This window comes from Brachyistius frenatus, unplaced genomic scaffold (genome assembly GCF_029030835.1).
Source record: "Brachyistius frenatus isolate BFR_SWC_R1_liver_20210118 unplaced genomic scaffold, ASM2903083v1 Contig_36, whole genome shotgun sequence".
NCBI lineage: Eukaryota > Metazoa > Chordata > Actinopteri > Embiotocidae > Brachyistius > Brachyistius frenatus.
In genome coordinates, this window is record NW_027210635.1 from 2,150,197 (window position 1) to 2,173,505 (window position 23,309).

At 40.6% G+C, this 23,309-nt stretch overlaps 1 protein-coding gene across 1 annotated transcript in view; it reads right to left on the reverse strand.

Moving 5' to 3' along the window:
- The window catches only part of LOC138622469 (meiosis inhibitor protein 1), a 59,387-nt gene extending 37,561 nt beyond the window's left edge, over positions 1 to 21,826 (reverse strand). Inside the window, 12 exon segments of the mRNA XM_069701296.1 lie at positions 921 to 1,035; positions 1,583 to 1,717; positions 4,164 to 4,263; positions 5,675 to 5,794; positions 6,217 to 6,331; positions 7,992 to 8,170; positions 10,826 to 11,035; positions 16,178 to 16,283; positions 17,704 to 17,777; positions 18,819 to 18,869; positions 21,310 to 21,425; positions 21,590 to 21,826. Of these exon segments, the coding sequence (XP_069557397.1) occupies positions 921 to 1,035; positions 1,583 to 1,717; positions 4,164 to 4,263; positions 5,675 to 5,794; positions 6,217 to 6,331; positions 7,992 to 8,170; positions 10,826 to 11,035; positions 16,178 to 16,283; positions 17,704 to 17,777; positions 18,819 to 18,869; positions 21,310 to 21,425; positions 21,590 to 21,756 (1,488 nt within the window). The 5' untranslated portion in view covers positions 21,757 to 21,826.
- Positions 21,827 to 23,309: the final 1,483 nt, after the last annotated feature.

Consider the following 23,309-nt stretch of genomic DNA (forward strand, 5'->3'; position numbering starts at 1 on the left):
ATACTTTGTACAAAAGCCTTTGTTGGTAATGACAGCTTCAAGATGCCTCCTGTATGGAGAAACTAGTCGTATGCATTGCTCAGGTGTGATTTGGGCCGATTCTTCCACACAAACAGTCTTCAAATCTTGAAGGTTCATTGGGCCGCTTCTATGAACTCTGATCTTCAGTTCTTTCCATAGATTTTCAATTGGATTGAAGTCAGGTGATTGGCTGGGCGATTCCAGCAGCTTTATTTTCTTTCTCTGAAACCAATTGAGAGTTTCCTTGGCTGTGTTTGGGATCATTGTCTTGCAGAAATGTCCACCCTCATTTCATCTTCATCATCCTGGTAGATGACAGCAGATTTTTATCAAGGAATGTCTCGGTGCATTTTTCCATTCATCCTTCCTTCAATTATGTGAAGTTTGCCAGTACCGTATGCTGAAAAGCAGCTCACACCATGATGTTCCCACCTCCAAACTTCACTGTTGGTTTGGTGTTTTTAGGGTGATGTGCAGTGCCATACTTTTCCCCTGTGTCATTTCACATTATTACACATAACTTAATTATTAAACTTATTTGTTTTGGTTTCTTTGTATGTATGGATTACTTGGGTTGTTACCAACATCTGGTGAAAATGTCATGTCAATAGCACCTTTGGAAATATATTTACTGAGAAAAACAGTGATGTGTTCAATACTTATTTTACCCGTTGTATGTACTGAGTGACATATAACCAGACAGCTTCAAGGACAGACAGTCAAGGATGTCAGTGTCATTTCTTAAAGCAATGATTGACACAGAAAACAGTCTCTAAGGATGACCACTGAAGAAGGCGGCACAGATACACACAGATACAAGTTCTCTTCTCTTCTTGTCCCAGTTTATGAATTTTGCTTATTATAGCTTTATTTTTGTACGTGAATAAAATCAAACTCACAGAGCTTTGCCGATAAGCGGAGGAGGGCAGAGGCAGCTCAGAGAATCTGTTCGTGATGGTCTCTATCAGTCGCTCTATCTGCCTGTACAGGACTGGTCTGGACTGGTGGTTCAATCTGGAGGATTCAGAAAGCGGCAGCTGTTTACACAAAGGACAGATCTGATATTATTCAGGGTGGGAAGGGAGCGTGGTGAAAGGAAGAGACAGACAGGCAGGCAGGCAGCATAGTCGGACATACTGTGCATGTCTGAGTAGTTGTGTGTACGTGTGTGTTGCACTAAACTGAACCAGATGAGTCCAGTGTAGTCGAGGTTTGTCAGAGGGCGTCCTTGAAAAAAGGCCAGCGAGATATCTATCTATTTGCAAGTGTGTGTGTCTGTGAGGGTGTGTCTATAATGTACCTGTGATATTTGTGTGGGTGTACTTGTATACACATTTGTTTTGTCTGACTTGTGTGATGCACCTGCGTGCGACTTCAACTTTTGTTATTTGTATATCTGTTCATCACTAACAAGCAAAGAAGGGATATTGAGAAATAGAAATAGAAACGGAACTTTGTCGTTCACAAAACATATTTAGAAGTCCTCAGGATGTGGCTGGCTAAGTGTCCTTGAAAGTGCGACTCATTAATGCATCAACAGTATGATATTCTTGTGTATTACCGGAACAAGGCGGAGGCAGCGCTGGCAGCCTGTGTGGCCACCAGCAGGCAGGAGGCAGAGACTCCAGCAACCACAGCCTCTGACACTGCCACAAACCCCGGGCCACTGGGGAACAGACGCACGCTGGGAGGCTGTCTGTGACAGAAACAGAGAGACACACGCACGCACGCACGCACGCACGCACACACACACACACACACACACACACAACCATGTATATAAAGCATTTGCCACCAAACCCAGAAATTACAGAGTATTTATTAAAAAATAAGTGAGTGCCTACGTGTTACTGAAGATTTGAAGCTGTGGAAACACAATCGTGACAGAACAACAGACATTTATGATAAGTTCTGCTAGAATCACCGTTGTAAGCAAATCATTTAATACCAACTCAGTTAAAAATTACATGATACTGTGGATTTGCTTGTGACAGTGACAGCTTTGCCAAAAGTAGAAAGAAAGGGTGAGTCGTTGAGGAATTATTGATGATTTTAGTTAATTTATTTAGTTAATAAAGGCCCATCAAAAAACTTTGAGTCTTTGACGTGCTGTGCCAGTGCCAGCAGTGAGTGTTTTCTGAGTTGCAATGAACCAGCCTTCCCTCTGTGTCACTCACATACACACACACACACACACACACAATTATTTTCTCCCTTTAAAGGCAGGTACACAAAATAAACAAATAGTACTGACCTATTGGCATTAATAACATCACTAGAGTTCATCTCCACGTCCCAGCACCACTACAGCTGTGAAGTTGTGGCTCACTTTTGCCATAACAGTGGTTGCATAGATCATCCACACAGGTCCCACAAATATAGAAAATCAAGCCCACACACTCCCACCCCACCCACACCCACCCCACACACACACACACACACACACACACAGTTTGCTTGGTCAGCACTCTAAGAGCTCTGGCCTAACCACTTTTTTTCCCCCCACAGTGTAAAGGACAAATTTCCCTCCTAGATTATGAAATCTCTTATCCCCTGTATCATTGCCATGTGACAGGGGGAACATTCCATTAAAATTATGTCAACCTTGCAGAAATAGGGTGGTGTTTTAGTGGCTCGTGATATATTTTCCTCTCCGAGACAGCACAGAGTTAACTTAAATCAAATTAAACTTCGCAGCGCACCATACTTAACATGTTTTACAGGAGGTCGCCCCTCCTTGTCGGTGCAGCTGAAGTTGTATGTGCTGTTTAGTTCATGAATAAATATGCATGAGACTAAAACATATTTTTGCATAACTGGGTGTGTGTGATTAAATGACATGCATACCCTTCAAAATTATAACTTAGAGCACACAGAAGGGTGACTCACCTGATTCACCAAATCAACAACATAGTGTATCTTTGCACAGGGCTATAGTATAAATGATGATTCATAAATTAACCGCAAACTTTTTAAGTGTGACAAATCTTTCTAATAAAAATGTATTCACTGTGATGTCTGTGGATTATCCCGAGTAACCAAGACCGTGTTTCCACCTGCCATTAATAATCTATCCTGATGCGTCCTGGCGAGATCGGATCACAAGTGGCCGGCAAAAGTAGAGACGTGAACACGCCCAGGACGCTACGAGATCCGATCTGCTCAGGCCGCTTTCGGAGAGGGTTGAGGATGCTTGTGGCCACATTCTTTTAGCAGTGTGTACGCAATGCGTCCTGGGCCACATTGCAAGACTGTCCACTCAGCTGACGTACCCTGAATAAGCAATGAAATTAAATGCAGCTCCACGTTCCTATTTGTATCTGACCTGGTGCTCTGATGTGTTGACATACCTTTGCAGCAGGCTGGTTAGTTGTTGTTTTTTTCAACCATTCACCAGAAGACCTCTGCCTGCTCCTCTCTTTTTTCTCCTCTTTCTCTAAATAAAGCAGCTGTTTAGTGATTTGAAACACAAGCTGCTATGTGAGGCTTGTTTCATGAAAATAATTTCCCCTTGTGGGATCAATAAAGTCCGTCCATCCATCCATCTATCTATAAAGCCTCCTCTGGGTTTATCTTAATTCATCTGACCCAAATTGTTGGGGTCCTCAGTTCAGGTTGTGATTATAAACTCAAGTGTTCAGACATCTCACAGATGGAGCATTATAATGAGGTGCAGTGAGCAGACATGTCTCGTTTTGTTAAATGCCTGTTGTTTAAACTTCTCTTTTCATGTATCTGTTTGTGTACACGTATACATGTATATATTTCCATGGTGTTTGTGTTAATTTGCATATAGAGCAGGGAATTAAAATTCGATCACAAGTGTTCACTTGTAACGCATGTAGAGACGCATGATAATGCCAGGTGGGAACAGATGTCTTAAATCTAGACACTTATGATCCGATCAGGTCTTTCTGAAATGACAGTTGCAGCTGTTTAGACACTGTGAACCATAATCACTTCATTTTTTATGTCGTGGCAATGCTCTGTTGGAGGTGTGAAGAAGCCGAGTGGTAGTGACATCGTGGTTAAGTGAGCAGTGGAATATTTTTTGGCACTGGGACAGCTCAAATAAATGAATAAAGAAAGAAATAAAATACTTACTTAAAATTTTTTTAAAAAAAATGACAGAGCAGTCTCACCTTTCCAGTATTTCAGTGAGGAGCAGAAAACCTTGTTTTGGTACTTCCAGGTTGGTCAGCTGCAGAGCCTCCTTCAGACTGCGCATAAGAGACTCAATACCTGGCAGACACCACACACACACACACACACACACACACACACACACACACACACACACACACACACACACACACACACACACACACACACACACACACACACACACACACACCTTCAAAGAAAAGCTTGACTCAATTTTGCTCATAAGCAGGCAGACAGACTCCCTCATAGGTACACAAACACGCGTCTAATCTTGCTCAGTGCCAGCGTTTTCAGAGTGGTTTGATGTCTAATATCTGCAACACGACAGGGTACGGCACCTAAAATGAATGACCGAGGCTCCTAAATGTAATGCACACACACACCAACACTCATGCATGTTAAACAAACAGTGGAAGTGGTACATCTTTCTAATTCACTGCTCTAATGAGCCTGTGCTCATACTAACCGAGAGCAAGAACCTAATCGCAACAAGGAGTGGTATCAGCAGATATCCTGAGCACTGCTTAATCAAGTCTGGGCTCAAAGTGTTTATCACAAAATTTCTCTGGGGTGGTGATGTAAGTGCTAAAGTGACTAAGGGACCTCAAACACATAAACCATTGTAATAGCACAGATCAAAGGCAAACAAACACACATACATACACATCCATGTCCCAGAACAATATTCGTCATTCATTCAGTAGGAATGCTTCATGTTAAGTTTTTGCCAATATGCAATTACTGCTCAGTTGTTTTTTTTTTACCGTTATTCCACATTGTTTGTATTTTTGCTGCTACTTTTTGTTACATTACAAGTGCACTGACTGTTTAGTTGAAAAAAGTGTACAGTAGCAGTAGTTTTTCCTTCCAGCTGTCGCTCGTAGGAATAAATTGTTGGGTCCCATCTCTACATTCATTTGGGAAATCACTCAAGGAAAGAGCCTCTAAATTTCTAACAGTCAAATTGTCATGACTTCAATAAATTGCTACTCACTCCTCATAATCTCTCCTTTATTAAAATCTAATTTAATGTAAATGTGACGTTTAGAAATAATGGTAACGTCTAAAAACTTCCTCTTTGGAGGTTTTATAAAATTTTCCATCACTGTCAGAAAAATGACATAATGCTGACTGTTTTGTGTAAGTTGTCATAGACCTGTATTTTCGGCAGTTATCCAGCAGAAACTGGAAATCAAAAGGAAACCCCAATATTGAAAACATAAACATGGTGGACATTATCATCTCTCAGGAATGTTTTATGATCTGTTTAAACTCTCTCATCCATAGACTGTATATAAAGATGGGTGTCATGACACCGCCCCAAAAGTGAAGCCAAAATATCTTGGAAATGGGCGCTGCCATCTTTCATCTTTTTCAACCAGAGTCTGAATAGTTTTGTCATTTCTGAGATACTTTGGATTTCACTTTTTGTACAGTGTGAGGAAGTGGCAACACATCCTCCATCTTTATATACAGTCTAGGCTCTTACCATAGACAGAGTGACACTGGGAGAAGAAGAGTGGGTCCTTCGTTAGTAACACCAAACAGCTGTAGACACACCAAAGCAGCACCTCACTACTACTACAGGCCAGACGGTCAAACAGAAACTCTGTGAAGGATGGACAAATGAAGTTAACAAATGAAGTTGCGAGAACAGGGAACACTAAAAAAAAGTCGTGCATAGCATCACCATGCCACCTCCAAAACAGGGGAATGATTTCTTGCACATTTATCATGTGGTACACCAAAAAATATGGAAATATCCTTTATAGAAAACCTCTTCATCTGAAATTCTGAGGCGAGAGAGAAATACAAGAAGAATCACTACAGTAGAATAAAAACATAACAACCGGGAATGAAAGATGAGGTGAATTCACAAACAGACAGAATCAGCAAGAGCACACATTTAGACAAAGAGAGGGAGTCAAAAGGAAACACAGGAGAGGGAATTATTTGTAGCAGGCAAATCAAAGGCAGCAACTTGAATAGCTAGCATATCCCAGTGTTTGTGTGTCTGCATGTGCGTGTTACCAGGTACATCAGCCTTGATGAAGGGAGCACTGTACTGACTGGGGGAATGAACCAGAACGGATGCAATACACTTAGAACTGGTCACCTGCAGCGCCTCGTCACCACTCAGCAGCAACTGAAAAGACACACGTTATGGGCTTTGTTTCAATCCTCCATTAAGCTGAAGACACACGGTTCTCAAATAATGTGCAGACTTCCACACTGTTTAAGGACTGACGTACATAAAGTAAAGACTGACTAGTAAAAGTAAAGATGAAGCAACATTTTACCGTCTGGTTCTCATCTGCAGTACATTGCCTGTGAGCTGCACAGTTTGTTTGATAGTTTGTATTGAATGCGTTAAAGGGCTGTCAATTAGCAGCGCCGTGAGCCAGCAGGCACGGCATATTGATTGATATATCTGAGTGATTTCATGACCATCGTAAACTCCTTTAGGAAATGCCTGTACCACAAAGACATGGACTAAATAGAGATTATACATAGGAGGCCATCACAGTGTTGTCAACATCGTTTCAATCTTACACCTTCACCCCAAATATTAAAAAAGCACTAGTGCACTTGCTTTAACATTAGTCCATGTTTGTCATCATTTGAAGCAACTCAGCCTCTCGCGGTCCACAGAGAAAAACGTATCAGTTTCACAATAACAACTCCAAAATTGTGAGAAGCCTACGTTGTAAATAATGATTATAAAGAGTGACAACGTCTGTATAGTCAGTAGGTTGGGGATGGTTGAATTGATCAAACACCCACGAGATCAGTGTTCAAGTATGTGAGATACATATTTATCTTAACTTCAAGAGGACCCCCCCCCCCCCCCCCCCCACCTCGCCCCCCCATCACCATCCTCAATAACACCGTGTCTGCTGTGGAAACCTTCAGGTTTCTGGGATCCACAATCTCCCAGGACCTTAAGTGGGAGTCCAAGTAACACATGGGCATCTAACAATTTTAAAACCATTATTGTGAAACTAAAATGTGTTGCGCTGTGGACCGATGTAACCAATACACATTTTGTTATATAACATGATTTGACTTCATTAGTGAGGTTAATGTGATTAATGTAAGGAACTATTAGGGGGCAGTGATGCAAAAGTAAGATGAGATGAAGACTTAGCACAAGAGCTTGGACAGAATTAACATGCTGTCTGCAACAGTATTTAGCACCAAGATTAACTACAAAACAAGGCACAAGATAAAAAATTAGGGGAATAAATTAAGCCATTTGCAATCGACTCTAATTAAATTGTTTTATACTCCCATGTTATAGTGTGAAACAAGTAGAGCAAGTAGAGTTTGCAATTTTTAGTTAAGTGTAGACATCATTAAAACTGCGATTTGTCTTTAAAATTTAAAAAGCAATTGAGTGGTTTTTTTTGCCCCACTTTCTCTGTAGTTTTCTTAAATTTCTGCATGATTACATTCAGTCGATGTATTTGGTAGGATTAATTATGTTTTGGGAGAGGAATTGTGAGATTCAGGTCATTATTTAGTTGGGAGTTAAATTTGATGGCAACACATCACACTGGGGATTTACACAGACCTCCTAACGTCATGAGCTGTGCTGTAATGTGAGTCATCACTGAGAAAATCTAACGAGATGTAATCTACACGTAGGTTTCCCAGACACGAAGTACAAATATTTGTCCAGCGCAAAACCCCCCTGAATCCCTATTCAAAGGCACATTAATCCAGGATTAGAAGTTCTTGTTATGATTGTCGTCAGTGCCAGAATGTAGGACTTGGTGTTGGGAGCAGGATGTTTAGACAGAGACCTTTTTCAGTATGAGAGGCAGAGGGCAGTGGTCAGGGGGCTGTTGCTCTTGGTTCTGGCTGAGGATCTGGCTGTTGTCGGCGGCGAAGTCCTGGGTCTCATCGCGCATGATCTGACTGCCTGGGCTGTTCATCAGAACTGACACGGCCTCGCCCAGCTTCACGAGCTGCTGCAGCAGACCTAACAGATGAAACACCAGATGAATAAACGCATACTGATGGCATGGTTTAAAAAAAAAAAAAAAAAACCACATACGTACAAATACTAACACATTAGTAAGTCTTAGACATGGTGTGGGGATAGATAAATCCATATGAAGGAGGGGTGGGCTATATGTTTTTCCAGAGGGTCATCCTGATTTAGATAAAGTACCACACAGAAAACAATTGAATTGAAACATCAAATCAATAGTGGTGGATTATGTTAAGCTACATTCATTTGGATAACAACACAAATTGCTTTACAAAAGGCTATCTGCCAGTCCTTGTTTCAAAGAACAAGAACATTGCATAATGCTATAAATATGAACTCAAGGCAGACTGTTTTACAATTATCAAAGTATAATATTTACCGCAAAGCCAAGTTCAGACAGAAATTTGTGAACTGGATTGTCTCAGCTCCCCCAGCCAGCCAGCTGATGGCGACACCTACGACTCAACTCGTCAACTCTGCATTGGGCAGTTTTAGAACGTCAGACCTGTCACCTCTTTCAACATTCAATCAGCTCAAAGCGAAGAAGAGTTTTGGACAGTAGAAAGAGACGATCACCTCATTAATGTATTTGAGAAGCAGCCATGTCTGTATGACACAACTTTTGAATGAAATTAAATATTACTATCCTGATTCATTCATGTAGTGATTCACCTCAATATTAATTCATGTAATGCAGCCATTTATAGAATTTTTTTAGGGGTTGTTTTGTTTTCCTCGAAGGACGTCGCAGACTGGATTGAGATGGTCCTCAGGCCGGTTCGGGCCCTCAGGCCATATATTGCCCATGTGGGATATAGAGAATAAACAAGGTTACAAATGGTTGTTTATTGTGTGCTTTGTTTGTTTGTTTTTAACGATTTGGTGTGAGAGGTACACCAATATTCCCTATAGCATCACTGTCAACACCTTAAATACTCCAGCTTGCATCCTTCCTTCATCTCCAAGTGAACCAATCAGTTTCACATACCACAACAGATTCTTTCAATAACATGTACTTAATAATATATTTTGTCATAATAAAATCCCTTGTCGAATGAGGAATTCTTCACAATGTGCATTAATTTGTAATCATGAAAAGCAAAATGGAACTTGCCAATTAATAGCATGAATAAAATACGATCATCTCAACTTGTAAGGTGTTGCCATTTCTTATAAAGTGCTGAAAAATAGGCTCATATTAAGTCCTAATCATTTGAACACAATCCTAACGGGGAGAAAACAGAACACAGTATTAAAAAAAAACCCGATACATTAATCATTTGTAATAAACATTAGCAAATGAGGCTGAGTGCCCAAAATCAAAGAGTCATAGTATTATGCTGATGAGCACCAACGCAAATGAGTCCAAACAGACCCCTCATGATGCCTTTTAAAAAGTGCAAACTGATTTAAGTTAATAGCTGTTAAGACAAATACATGCACAGCTGGGATTTTCTTTTCCATTGCCACCATCAGGGAACAAAGTAATAAAGCGAAAACACGAGTTCATTTTTAAACATGAAGAAAAGTACAATGTCTTCAATAATCTTTATACAGTACAGCACTAAAGAAAACTAATAATAATCCTGTTCCTCTCACCATGTTGCTGTTATCATCGGGGCTAGAGAGTGTGCGCTTATTGATATTAACCGAATAACAACAACAGCAACAGCTTAACTGTGTTTACTCTAAACACTGATGTAAACCATCCTTGCACATCTCTCCCTGTGCATCACACTTCTCTCCCTGGTTAACGCAGTGATATAACAATGTTACATTTCTACAAGATAATTCATCTATTGTATTTTCAACAACTCCTCTGCACCAAGCGTAGACCTCCATTCTGGTTATCACCAAAGCGCACGCAGGAGAGCTTCTTGTCATACAAGATAGCAACTCCAGCAAGATAGCAACCCTCTTTCATCTCAGTATAATTCCTCCTCTTCTTCCATCGAGCCTCACCCTTAAGAAGATTTAGGCTATTCAGGAAAGAAAAAAAACTTGATTTTGACATTAATAAACCTGACAAAGTAGTAGAACTTTCTTAAAGTAACTAAAGCAGAGGGGTGTGACAAACTTTTTTGTTTTCCATTTTAAGTGTTGGCTTCTTTATCAGTTCCCATTCACATTAGTCATTTCTTAACACGTGTAAATGACTGAAGATTCAAAGTGTCCTACTTCATCCTCCACGGCTGGCTGAAAAAGCTCAAAGACACCTTAATGCTTCTTGGAATAAATTGCAAGTCATTCCTGTCACTAATCAGCAAAGTGTGTAGCTCTAACAGTCGCTGGCAGAAGGAGACAAACATCCTGCAATGAAGGTTTAAATTAAAATATAATTACTTTAAGCATCAAGTTAATTTGCGCTTAATAAATCTAAATGCGACTAATAATATATGTAATTTTAAAAGATATTCTGGCTACCTTGGTATAAAATTATTGGAATTATTGATCCTTCATATTTATCTGTTTAATGCATGAATATTTAGAAATTTCTAAGAGCCCTTTGATATTACTCATCAATTACTATTTTGTCAACATCTTCTCTTACTTCATTCAACCTAGTTCATCGTTCTTTGTTATTAAAAAAAATAAAATAAAAAAAATAAAAAAACTGATAAACCTGAGAGATATGTTTCTCACCGACACAATTTCGGATGAGCTGTGGGGAGCTGGCATTGGCTAAAGTCTGCAGCAACAGGATGCACAATCTGTCCCTGATGGCAACTGGCAAAGACTGTGCTGCCGAACCTCGAGGTGTCCCGAACAGCTGGAGCCACACGTAGACTACTGAAGTCTTCAACACTTCATCTGGGTAGAGCAAGGCGGAGCACAGGTGGTCCAGCAGGGGCACTGGTGGACAGAGGGGGGAAACTGATGAGGACAAATATTTAGCCAGAATAAAAAAAAAGTGGACAGATAATCAATCAAAAAAAGGGGTCAGTTCAACAGCAACCAATGAATATTACATATATAAATGCAACACATCACATCATGTAACGTGTGCTTAAATTAGTCAGGTGTCTCAAGAGATACTATAAGTAAATCCAATTATCAAGAAAGGCCTTCGGTCTGTGTGCAAAAAAGTAAGAGAAAATCACATGATACATACAAAGACCCCGGAGGAGAGGTAAACATGATATCGTGACAGAAGCAAAGCTAAACAACAACAACAGGGACAGTGAGATGACAACGTGAGAGAGGATTGAACCGCTGGGAAAAAAGTTAAGCTGAGCTTAAACTTTCAGCTGTGACAGACAGTGTTTGAGACAGCATTGGAGTGAAAGTTGCAGTGACGATAAAAACATTGAAGATTTTCTGTTGGCGAGAGAGCGAGTGGAGTAAAATGGCAGGAAAGAGAAAGAGAAAGAGGGGAGATGAAAAAAAAATACATAGGAGAATTGTTTCTTGCAGACAGAAGCTAGGGACTCCCAGGTCTCGCTGTGTGTGACAAAAAACATGATTCAGATTCACAAGAGGGAGACAGACAGACGGGGGACACGAGGTAGAGCAAGACAGAACGCCAGCGTGGGAGAGAGGAACACAGATGTAGGAAGAGAGACAAGCTCAGATACTCACAAAAACAGAGGGGAGGAGACCAAGAGGGAGAAAGAGGAGTTATCCATATATACTGTACATAGAGAGACAGCCGTCGTTGCACACAGTGTTCAATTACCCTGAACTTTAGAAAAACATGGAGTCTTTGAAACATTATCTGTGACTCATTTTTAGCCCCAAAATGCCCAGACAAGCTGTACAATATATAAACTCACACTGACAATAAACCACAATACAAACCTGAAGATGTTTATATTTTCTAAACAATTAAGAGTATCCAGCAAGACAAAAGGTGAAATTCACCAGTCCTCTCACTTCTTAGGAAACTAAATGTATTGGCTTTATACTTTGAGACAAGACGGCTGTCATCAAGTCCCATTAATAGAGCGTAAGTGTATTGATCTATCTGCAATTAGAGAAACTGTAGCTCCGCCTGGGCTCCTGCTTTCAGCGACGGTGGTCTTCGTTTGGTGATTAGCCCTAGACAATGGACACTTTAATTAAGGCAGGTGTGCAGGAAATACTTTAGCTAATGTATCATCTATGCATAAATGACCTAATAAAAAAAACATAAAAAACAATAAAAACGGTATAGTTGAGGATGTCTGTTACTAATTTTTGTATTTCAAAGATAATGAAGAAAACGCTGGCACACAGTCGTACACATGATGGAAGGGCAGACGGACGAAGACACAAATGTGGCTACAAAGAGGAAAGAGAATCAAATTTGAAGACATATTGTACAACGTAGTGAATCTGAGGGATAAACAGTGTTAAAAGAGCACGGCAGCGCTGGACGTGGTAGAAGACAGAGGAACACATGGAGAGAGAGAGAAACGAGTTGACATAGTAGGAGAGCTGAGCCCGAGCATGGCTGCTCTGTGAAGCACATCAAAACCCGTGCGAGGCAGGAGAGACTCCCAGACATGTTTGATTGAACCAAAATATATGAGACGTCCAAGATGAGAGCCGGGCATTAAGAGAGAAGGAGAGAGTGAAGGAGGGGAGGAGGGAAACCCTCCACAGACACATGGTGGAAATGTAATGAACAAAACATGAGTGGTTGAAGAATAGGTGGAACATAAAAGCCTTCCTGTTGTTTAATGCCACCTTTTTATGACGCAAACACACAGGTAGGCATAACAAAGAGAAACGCCCCAAAAAAGATGTGACGCTTTTTAGGGCATGTTTTGAGAGAGAAAGCCAAAGGTTGATTTCCGTTTGCCTCGGTTGCTGTTTTGTTGTCCCACTGTGACGCTGTGTTCTCTGAACTACCACGCTGCTCCTCTTGTGATCTACTTTCAATGGGATTTCTCTGTCCTGCAATCCTCGCTTTTGCCTTGCTCTTTGGCTTTTCACTCTTCCAGCTTCCAGTGTCGACACAGAAAGTATATTTGTTCGAGCCACCCATCCTCCTCAAGGCAAACATTTTATTATTTTTATTTTTGTGTGTTTGCATGTCTTCAAAATTTCTGCATAGATATTACAGACCTGAGTTTACAGGTTCTCCCTTACTCTAAACTAAAAACAAAAGGTCAACACTGTGGAAGGCTCTTCACAATCTGCATTCTCTATTGAAGCTTTTAAAAGGCAGCTAAAGACTCATGTATTCCTTTCTTTTGATCCCTATCATCTAGTAGTTGTAATTTTTGTGCATTGTTGTTCCTGATTTTTGCTGTTTTATAATGAACATTCTATCATAATTTTATCATTATCATTTTTTTTACCATCTTATTCTTGTGAGGCACTTTGGCTTTATTCAGACTGCAGGCAAATTGGATTTGTCTCTCAAATCAGATCTTTAGGACAGACTATCTGCACTGTTATTTGTAAGTGAGCAGATTAGATTTGGTGTGTCCAGACATCACCAACCTATCTGTAAGGGGTTGCTGTGGTAACGATATACGCACAGCTACACTGGTGACGTGGTTTTCCAACGCTGAAGCAGCTGGCATGAAAGTGGCAGCAGACAACTGTTGTTGTCATTGTCCTCTATAGCGGCAAAATCTCCACTCTCTGATAGCACTCTGCTGCTGGGAGCAAATACTCTGCTCTCTCTGTCACTCTCAAAATGACGCTGTCTCTTAGTGTAGCGTTGCAAGTGATGCAAGAAATCGATGCATCTGTAGAAGTCTGATCAGAATTGCATTTCAAAACACCTCCAAATGTGGTTTGTATCCGGTTTTTGAAAAATGCATTTCATGTAGTTTTTTGCTGTCCAGATTTTCAAACATCAATCTGCATATGACAAAAAACGCATCTGGGCTCAGTCTGAACAAGGCTTTTGTGATATTTGCTCTGTGAAAGGTGCAACGATCAACAAAACTTTATTGCGTAAAGCTGAAATGCCAAATGCTGCATTAATGTGTAGCCCTATTAGAGAAGTTATGTCCTCAATCACTTAACACTTAACTTAATTTTGGATTTGTGATCATCTTAACCTGTGAGAAACACTGAAGCATGTACTATTGTCCTCCCCTTATGCTCCTCATTATCTTTGTCTGCCTTCCTCTTTCTTTATCTCATCAGTGCTTCATGTGTGCTCCCTGCTTCCCTCATTTCATCTGTATCCACTCTTCAGTCAGGACCCTGAGGAGTACGACACCAGCAGCGCAGAAACAAGAGGGTTGAGAAAGATAAAGAGAAAAATAAAAGACTGATTCGGGCAGAGAAAAGTGAAGCGGTGAGAAAAACAGAGGGGTTAATCAGTTAGTTGACAGTGAGTCGGAGAGAGAGCGAAATCTGTTGGGCGCTCTGGGCTCGTGTTGTCATTGCTGCGCTGTTGTCGTTAGTCCAAACAGCCCCACTGAGACTTGTTGAGTGACAGTCCACAGACAGACACACACAGTCAATAATGGCAGCCCACATCTTGCATCAGCATCGCAACAACCCACCGCAACCTGCAGCTGCTCGGGGGAGCTTGTAAAACTCATGTAAATACATGGGAGGAGGACGCACACAGCATAGCAGAGAAACTACAATTCCTGCTCGTTTCGTATAAGTGCTCAGGCATGAAGCAAACACACACACACACACACACACACACACACACACACACACACACACACACACACACACACACACACACACACACACACACACACACACACACACACACACACACACACACACACACAGGTGTAAGTGATTAACAATTTCCCATCAAACAATGTGGTGAGATGGTCCAGTGAGTAGGCAGGCATCGTACAGGTGGTTGTAGCAGAGATGAAATCAGCAGTTGTGTGTGGGAGGGCTGGTGAGGTGCACTATTGTTCTGCCTCACTATATTACACATGTACTGAGATATAAATAGAACCATATGCTGTGTATGGGGAGTTCCAGAGAAAAAGCTGGATGAACTTGTATTTGTAGCTTTTTTGAAAACCTGCAGCAGGTGCTGGTGGTGTGGGATTGCCTATGCAGATAGAATTTTAAGTACGGTTATCTCAGTGCAGCCGGAGAGCAACTGAAAAGGTCATAACACCGAGAGAAATTGAATTGAGAAAGTTTAGGGGAAAGGATATGAAAGATACAGTCTTGTGACTTCTTTTTCTTTCATTTCTCAGAGGTACAGGCAGTGGAGTCCGGTTCAGCATGTGAAACACTGTTTTTTAAAGCGGACACAGTAAGAATAGTTCTACACATTTGAGATACACTTCAAAAGCTCTGTTGAAAAGGTCAATTGAATTGTGGCTTTTCTTGTGTTGAGAGAAAAACGTTTTTCATATCGTTATCTTCCATTTGAGATTTTATTTCTAACATATTTCCTGGACCTGGCTTACATTTTTTATTTCATTTCTTTTCTGATGCCGTGGTCAAGACAAAAAAAATAAAGAGATGTGACGGCATCATGAGCTACCTGAAACCTGACCTGATCTTGTTCAACTGCATTATTAAATTTGACCTGAACTGACCTGTGCCACAGTTTTTTGTGGATAGTCTACACATCCCCAAAGGGAAATTGATGTCTTTGCTACACAAGGTCAGTGGTAGTGGTCTGCTGCAGGGCAGCACGTTTACAGTTGAAAGGGATTCAGCTTCAGGTTGTAAAGCCTATTCGAGCCACATTAAGAGGACGAAGGGTTTTTGATAAATAAAGTCTAAATGTCAAGAATAAAGTCGACATTTCAAGATTTAAGTCAAACTTTTAAGGACGAATCTAATGACTAGCTTTAGTGCACACTTCTACAAAATGCCTTGCATAGATGAACTGGTGAAATTGTACTTAGGATTCAGTAAGAAGGACACTCTCCTCGTTTAGCACATAAACGCAGTGCGGCGATAAGCATTATGACTTTGAAGAGAATGTGCAGAAAATTGTGTCTGTTCAGAGGGAGAAACCAGAGAAACGTGAAAGAGGTGGCAGCATTTGTTGCATACTGAAACAGACAGATGGAGGTGTAACTGAGTGACTGAGTGTCTGTTGCAGGGTCTCACCATACTGAGTCACAAGACTGTGGTTCACATCGGGGACTGCTTTTATGAGGTTCCCCAAGAAGCTGAATGTAGGCAGCAAACGCTTCACACCGAGCTGGTCACTCAGCTAGAAAGGGGATGCAAAAAATAATAATCAATAGCGTCTCACACACAACAATGTAGAGGGAACTGTGTGGATGAACACGGCTCAGGCACATACTGGCCTTACGAAGTGCAATCAACAGAAATAATTTATATGGAGCCAAACCCGGTGGGAGGAACGATCGTGTTGCTGAGGGCAAGAAACTTGTGCTTTTTCAGCATGCTGTGAGCAGGCATGTTGCCAGGTTGGAGAATTAAAGTGCCATCGTGTCACAGTTCAGGTTGTTTGCGCTGAACGTTTTCCATCAGACACCTCAGAACATCACAGTAGAACTCTGTGCTGACAGTCAGACGACCTCAAGCTGCACAACCCGGTGACTGTCGAAGAAAACCCACCCGGTTGCTCCTGACCTGATGCCCCTTCTTTGGTTTTGGACAGTGACGTTCTGCCTTTCTTGAAATGAGCCCACTCAAAACACCTCGCCCGGCTCATTGCTGTAGACTTTCTGATCATGTCAAGTGTCCGTGTGACAAGTTCCCAAGTTTGACACAAAGTCTGATGTCCGCTCTCTGCTCAAGTTCACGGTGTCACCGTAAATGCGCACATGCCAGTGGACACAAAAACACGTGTACTGAAGTGTCGATGTTGACAACAAAACTTAGAATACTTCCTCAGCTGGCCTGCTCTGTGCATATCACTGTACTGTGCTCCACTCGCACACAACAGGACCAGCAAGGGAACTTTTTGATAACCCTTGTATAAAGCTTGACAGCCCATAGGATTACATAATAGCACAAGATCAGCAGTGTCATATAGGCAAAGATGATTGTTTTTAAAACAAACACAAGGGCCACCAGGCCAGAGTGAGATCAAAAACTCACCTTTTGTTTTTACTAATGAAAACAGTGATGAGTCAGCAAGCACTGATGTTATTGCTCTTAAAGTTGGCTTTGAAAAATTACGGCGAGTTGTGTCCCAATACCAGATGCAGCCTGATCTCACCAGAGGAGCCTCACGGCTGGAAAAGGTTCATTTAACACAATTTCCCCTAATTCATTTAACAAACTGCTTATTTCTCAAGTACAATATTCTCACCATAGGGTTCTTTCGAGACATTTTGGCATCTAATCAGGCTCTATTCTAGAGACATAAATGAGACCTGTCTGTCTGCCTGCCTGGTGCTCTACCTCTCTGTCATCATCGCCGTTCACAGTCTACTATTTTCCACCTGCAGCGCCGGCTCCAGAGTGATGCTTCTCCCCTCCCCCTGAGGTGACACACCAGCAGCAAGAGGGAGACAAGCACACCGTCTGTTTACTAAACAGCCCTGGGAGGATGTGATGTTGGTAACACAAGTGCTGTTAATGTTGGGTATGTTCCTGCGCCTGCATGTGTAAATGAGAGGGCGTGTTTCCCAATATGTCTGCAAGTGTGTTTGTCTTACCTGCTTGTGTATCTCGTCCAAAACAGAGCGAAACGACAACTCACTCTGGAGCTCTAAAAGCAGCTGTACCAGCACTGCCACACATAAACACACGCACACATGTATTCATGTACACAGACATCAAACAGAAACCAAAGAGGCATTCATGAAATAAACATCATAGTGAAGTAGTTTCACACTTTTGCAGAAAAATCTCTGCTATTGTGAGAAAGAAGAAAGCGAAATCACAGTTCAATGTATCTATTGTTCCAATATTAATAAATAATCCAGAGTTTCATTTTTTTCAATTTTTCTTTAGGTTTTTATTTAGTCAGTGTTTGTCTTGTGAGCGACTGTGATGGTGCTTGAAGAATTATTATGTTATTATATGCTTCAAACAGACCACAGTGTTCATTGACATAACATCAGATGGCATTGCCATAAGGACAAGATCCTTGTGGGCCTCTCAGCTAAAACCAAAGCTCCCATTAAGTTGGCTGTTTTACACGTTCGCTAAGCCGATGTTAGAAATGTTTTCTGTCTTTCTTCTCTTCACACACACAGATTGCATTATTTATGGGGCTCAGATGAGTTTCAAAATGTGCACTTCACACACTGTCTGTGCAATGAGCACAAGCAGTGTCAGATTTTAAGCACTTTAATAACTATTATAGCTAAAGTGGTCCTTGAGGCGATTTAAGACAGCTACCATAAAATCATGCTGTCATTTGCATTTACCAAAACATTTTAGCATCTTGAAATTCTGCAGTGGGCCAAATCTGTCTGAGTACTAAAAAAAAACTAACTGGGACTTTGCTAAGTGGATAACATTGAGGATCCAGAAAATGCTGCAAATAGTTGCTTAAATCGTTCATTAAACACAAAAAGAAATCTGTTTCAGCTGTGCACAATGCAGCAGGACAAGATTTTCTACATGTCAAATGAAGTCTAAGCCTTTAAAAGGATGAGTAAAGGTAAGACCACCTTAGTTACAAGCAATGACTGTAATTACAAACAGAGAAAAAGAGCGACTCAGCATGTGTGTGATCTCATAAGAACTGCACACAGTGTGTCTATGTTTGTGAGCAGGATGTGAGTGTGTGTCATCCAAAAACTACAAAGAGGCATCTCTTCACCTTGATCAACCTTCTCCAGAGTGACTGGGTCCTGCACAGTCTGAAGCATCCCTGGGGACAGCAGAGCGAAGACAGACCTGATTTAAAATGCATACTTCACAAACCCCTTGCATGGCACAATCTCAAAAGGTTATATTAAGAAAAAAAAAGCAAGAAAATGAATATAATCTCACAGGAAAAGGGACCAAAGTAGGTTAAGAACATAACAGAATACAATTTACAAAGACATTAGATGATGATTCATGTTAGAGGAGAGTGGAGATCTAATTAATCACAGTGACAAACTGTTACATCTACTCTACCTTACACAAATTTGACAAGATATCCAACACAGTATGTAAACACAAGTCAAATTAAATTAGATGTGAAGCAGGTGGAGCAGAAGTGGTGGGTGTGAGTATTGAGGGGAGTAGTTCTGGGACGCCAGGACTGCGGCTAAACCTTCCCGAGGTGCAGAAGAAGGGAGGTGGCCAGTCGATAACCCCACAGAGATACTGCACACTCTCAACATGTTGCGGAGGCTTTGCGTACGCAAACAGTCGTATCAAGGTAATGTTAGAAGAGCATCCTGTGAGTTAGCGAGGCGTTTTGATCGATGAAGACAGGTAGTAACATTGAGGCAATTTTTGAGGTGTCGGTGTGCAATAATATGGCACGTTGCATGTACTTTAAGTACTTTAAGAGATTAGATGGCGATTAATGTTAAAGGGGAGTGAAAATCTAACTGATTGCAGTGTACATACTGTTGCATCTACTCTGCCATGCATTAGTTTGGCTGGATGTCATAAAGGTCAGTAAAAAAAAATAAAAAAAAAAAAGCAGTAATGTAAGAAATGATCTCAATTCCATGGCTGCGTCTGTACATGTTATCCTATTAGCATGTAGATAAGAAAAAACAGTGTGTGGTGGTGTTTCAAAGGCACATTTCATGTTGGATTATGCTCTCATTGGCATATAGTGAAGCGCAGCTCAGCAGACCATCCCACAAGCACTGTAATGGCTCTTTTAATGTCCTGTCATATTGGTCAGAGCTTTTTACCAGCTTACCATTTGTTGCCACATATCCTCTTACTGGGCTAATTTGATTAGACCTCAAAGGCTGCAATAACCTAATATTTGACCAGTGAGGAAGAAGCATCAGTGACATCATCTGATTACGTGGCATCATAAAAACACACTGGGGTATAATTGTCTTTACCTGTCATTCTCATAACATCTCCAACAGAAGACTCGGTAATGCAGGTTGGGGAGGAGGAAGATATACTGGCCCAGGCAGTAAAGTATCAACCACAACGCAAGGCTAATAAAGACACTCTCCTCGGACATATTAAAGCATGATCTCATAGGGTCTTTGGCTGCACTGGGTGGTGGTCATAATATCTATGACTTTATATACATCCAACATGCATCAAAGACTCATAAATCACTGTATTTTGTTATCTATTGTGTTGATCATTCAGACTATATGAGTATAAAAAGCATATAACAAAAAAAACAAAAAAAAACATTTTAATAACGACAGTCAGGATATCTTTTCAGTTTTCAAATTATGTTTTCTTCAATTACATCATTTAGCTTGTGTGTTTTGGTGCGAATAGCTGGTATTTTGTGCTTCTAAATCTTCTTTTTTTTTTTTTGTATGAAAAATAATCATTTCCATGAAATACCAGCTTAAAAGCATCTGAAACACTAATTAGACTGACAACAGCTAAACTGTCCACTTGACTGCAGCCTTTGTTCATATTTTTTGTTTGCTAATTCAACTACAAAATGAAACCCAGTTTCATCTCAGATCTAATGCAGCTGTCATGACTAATGAACATCACTTTTATGGACCAGACCCAGTTTAATACCGAGCACTTTATAAAGGGCCAAATATCTGCACAGTTCATCAGCAAATCAATGTCCTGGTTTAATGCAACCACCACAGACAGCAGACACGTCTCTTGATATAAAGCTTATAACATGAAAGAAAAGCAGTGAACCGTAGGTCAACTCTATTACATATGTCGATCCTTTTTCTTTTTTCTTCTTTTTTTTTAACAGCACTTTGTTGAACAATGTGATAATGTCTGTGTCTTACTTTTCGGGTAATGTGGTAAAATCAGCTGTCTCCATTGTTCAGTCTGACCTTGCAGAGAAACTGTAATGTGACTGCAGCAGCAGCACGACAGCAGACTGACACAGCGGAGATTAGTTCCTACAAAAGTAAATGTTACACAATCGAACTCAAGCCAGCAAGATGTTCACACAACCCGTGCTGTTTAGTGATGGTCAACAATGAACGGACGGTATGTGCTCTGTCACACTTTCTGCCGACGCCTCTTGTTTTGTGATGAATAATCGACCTTCCAAACACACGCCCGCATTATCATCTATCAGCCTAACTAAGGAAACTATGTGCACCTCAGTAGAGATAATGAGTGTAAAAGTCCAGCGTTTGCTTCTCATAGACCTTCCTTAAGATTCTTAATGTCACGCTGCTTCTCACCCAGCAGCGAAGCTGTAAAATGGAGAGAGACACCGGGGTCCTGTCGGAGCAGCTCACTCAAGGCCCCTGGAGACCACTTCAGCACCCCGCTGATACCGGACAAGGCAAAAGACTTCCTCACCATCTGTATCACACCGGCAGAGAGGGGGAGAAAGACATAGTGGTGGAAATGAATAGGATAATGGCATTTTCACACATATTTCCTGGTCGATGACACATAAGGTCCAGACAAATGATCAAAGTGCACGGTGGAAGGGTTCATTCAAAACCTCCATTGAGCCGCAGTGAGTTCCTCTTCCTCACCGCGACATCTTCGGCCTCCATCATTTCAATGACACAGGCCACGCAGAGCAGCACCCCGCCCCCCTCTGAAGGCCCCAGACGGCCACTCCATTTCGAGTCGTGCCTGAAGTGGACTTTGTCATAAACAATATCCCCGCTGGTCATTGTGGTCCTTTGACCTGTTGAAACAAAACAGCAAGTCTTTACGTTATCTCCCCCGCGAGTGGAAATGTAAACATACGTCACCACTTGCAACTTTCCCAAAAAATGCTCCTCTTCAGCAAAGTTGCTGTTAATGTTTTTTTGTTTTTTTTTAAAGTTTTATGTAAAAAAAAATGTCGACGTTTCGACCAGTTCTATCACATAAAATACCTTCTTTTTTTTTTTTCTTTTTTTCCAATACAGCGAAGTAACCGTTAAACTAATAAATGATGTCGCAGTTGAACATCCGGTGTAATATTAGCTTTCAGGTCGCGCGTGGACAGCAGCGCGTGTCAAAACTCAAAACTTTATTGGACAGTATAACAGCTTACAATTCACAGCGTAAGTAATGGAACATTTTTAAGAGAACTGCTAACATATATATATATATTACCTTTATGATATAAAGGTATGCATGAGAAAAAAAAACATTTTTTTAAATAACTTAAGTTAAAAAAAATTAAATAATTATATTGATACAATAGGCTATAGGCTATAAGTAAAGCATTTCATTTGTCATCAGAGGTTTTTAGATGTTTAAATACATTTCTTTTTACGTCCGCTAATGCATTTACTTTACTTCACTTCACTTACTGTTTGTAAGAAGAAATAAGTGGTTTCAAATTACAAAGGAAAAAAACATTGGGCTGTAAGAAAGATAACATTCTTTTCAGATTTGTCACTGATTATTTGTCAAAGGCTATTAATAGCAGATAGTAGCAGATAATATCTTGAAGGGTAATGAGATACGTTACTGATAGATGTTTCATCACCACAAAAAGAGCTTGAGTTTGCATCTATACTTTTTGGAGATAATCGCACTGAATATATCAGTTTGAAATAAATGTCTTTTATTGTAGGCTACTAATACAAAAGGAGACAAAAGCCTGAATCTTTTCCAGTTTATATAGCCTAATCTTCCAAATGTGATTGCCAATAGAATTCTTATGAAGTATTTGGTAAGCCTGTTATGATTACAGTTTCTGTCATAGGCCTTTATGTTCATACCATTCATAATCAATGAAGATGGTGCATCTGGGATGCCACCTCCACCAGACCATAAGTAACTATTGATTAAGTGTTTTATTTAAAATGCACTTTAGGTTACAAATTGTATTTCCTGTATTTCCTATATTTATAAAACTTCTCGTGGAAATATTTCCTTAATTATGCAGATGACATGGTTTTACATTAATTTAATTTTCTATCTTTCTTGTTGATACAAAGAAATAATTTCAGTAATTTACACAGCCATGATATCAAAAGTTTAAAAATCTTTTGGGGCCTGGCTGATGTTATCTTTTAGTATGATTATATTAAAAAGTTTGTATCAGCACCAATTTATCCTCCAAGTAATGTCATTGCTAAATAATATGCTGCAAGTGTGCTGTATGATGGGGTGCATGAGTTTATTTTGCAGTATCATTTAGCAGTGAAAGCCACAATTTGGTTATTGCCATGACAACAAAAGCCTCTCGGCAACTGAGCTGCTACGTGATAGGTGTGTGGGGGCGAGT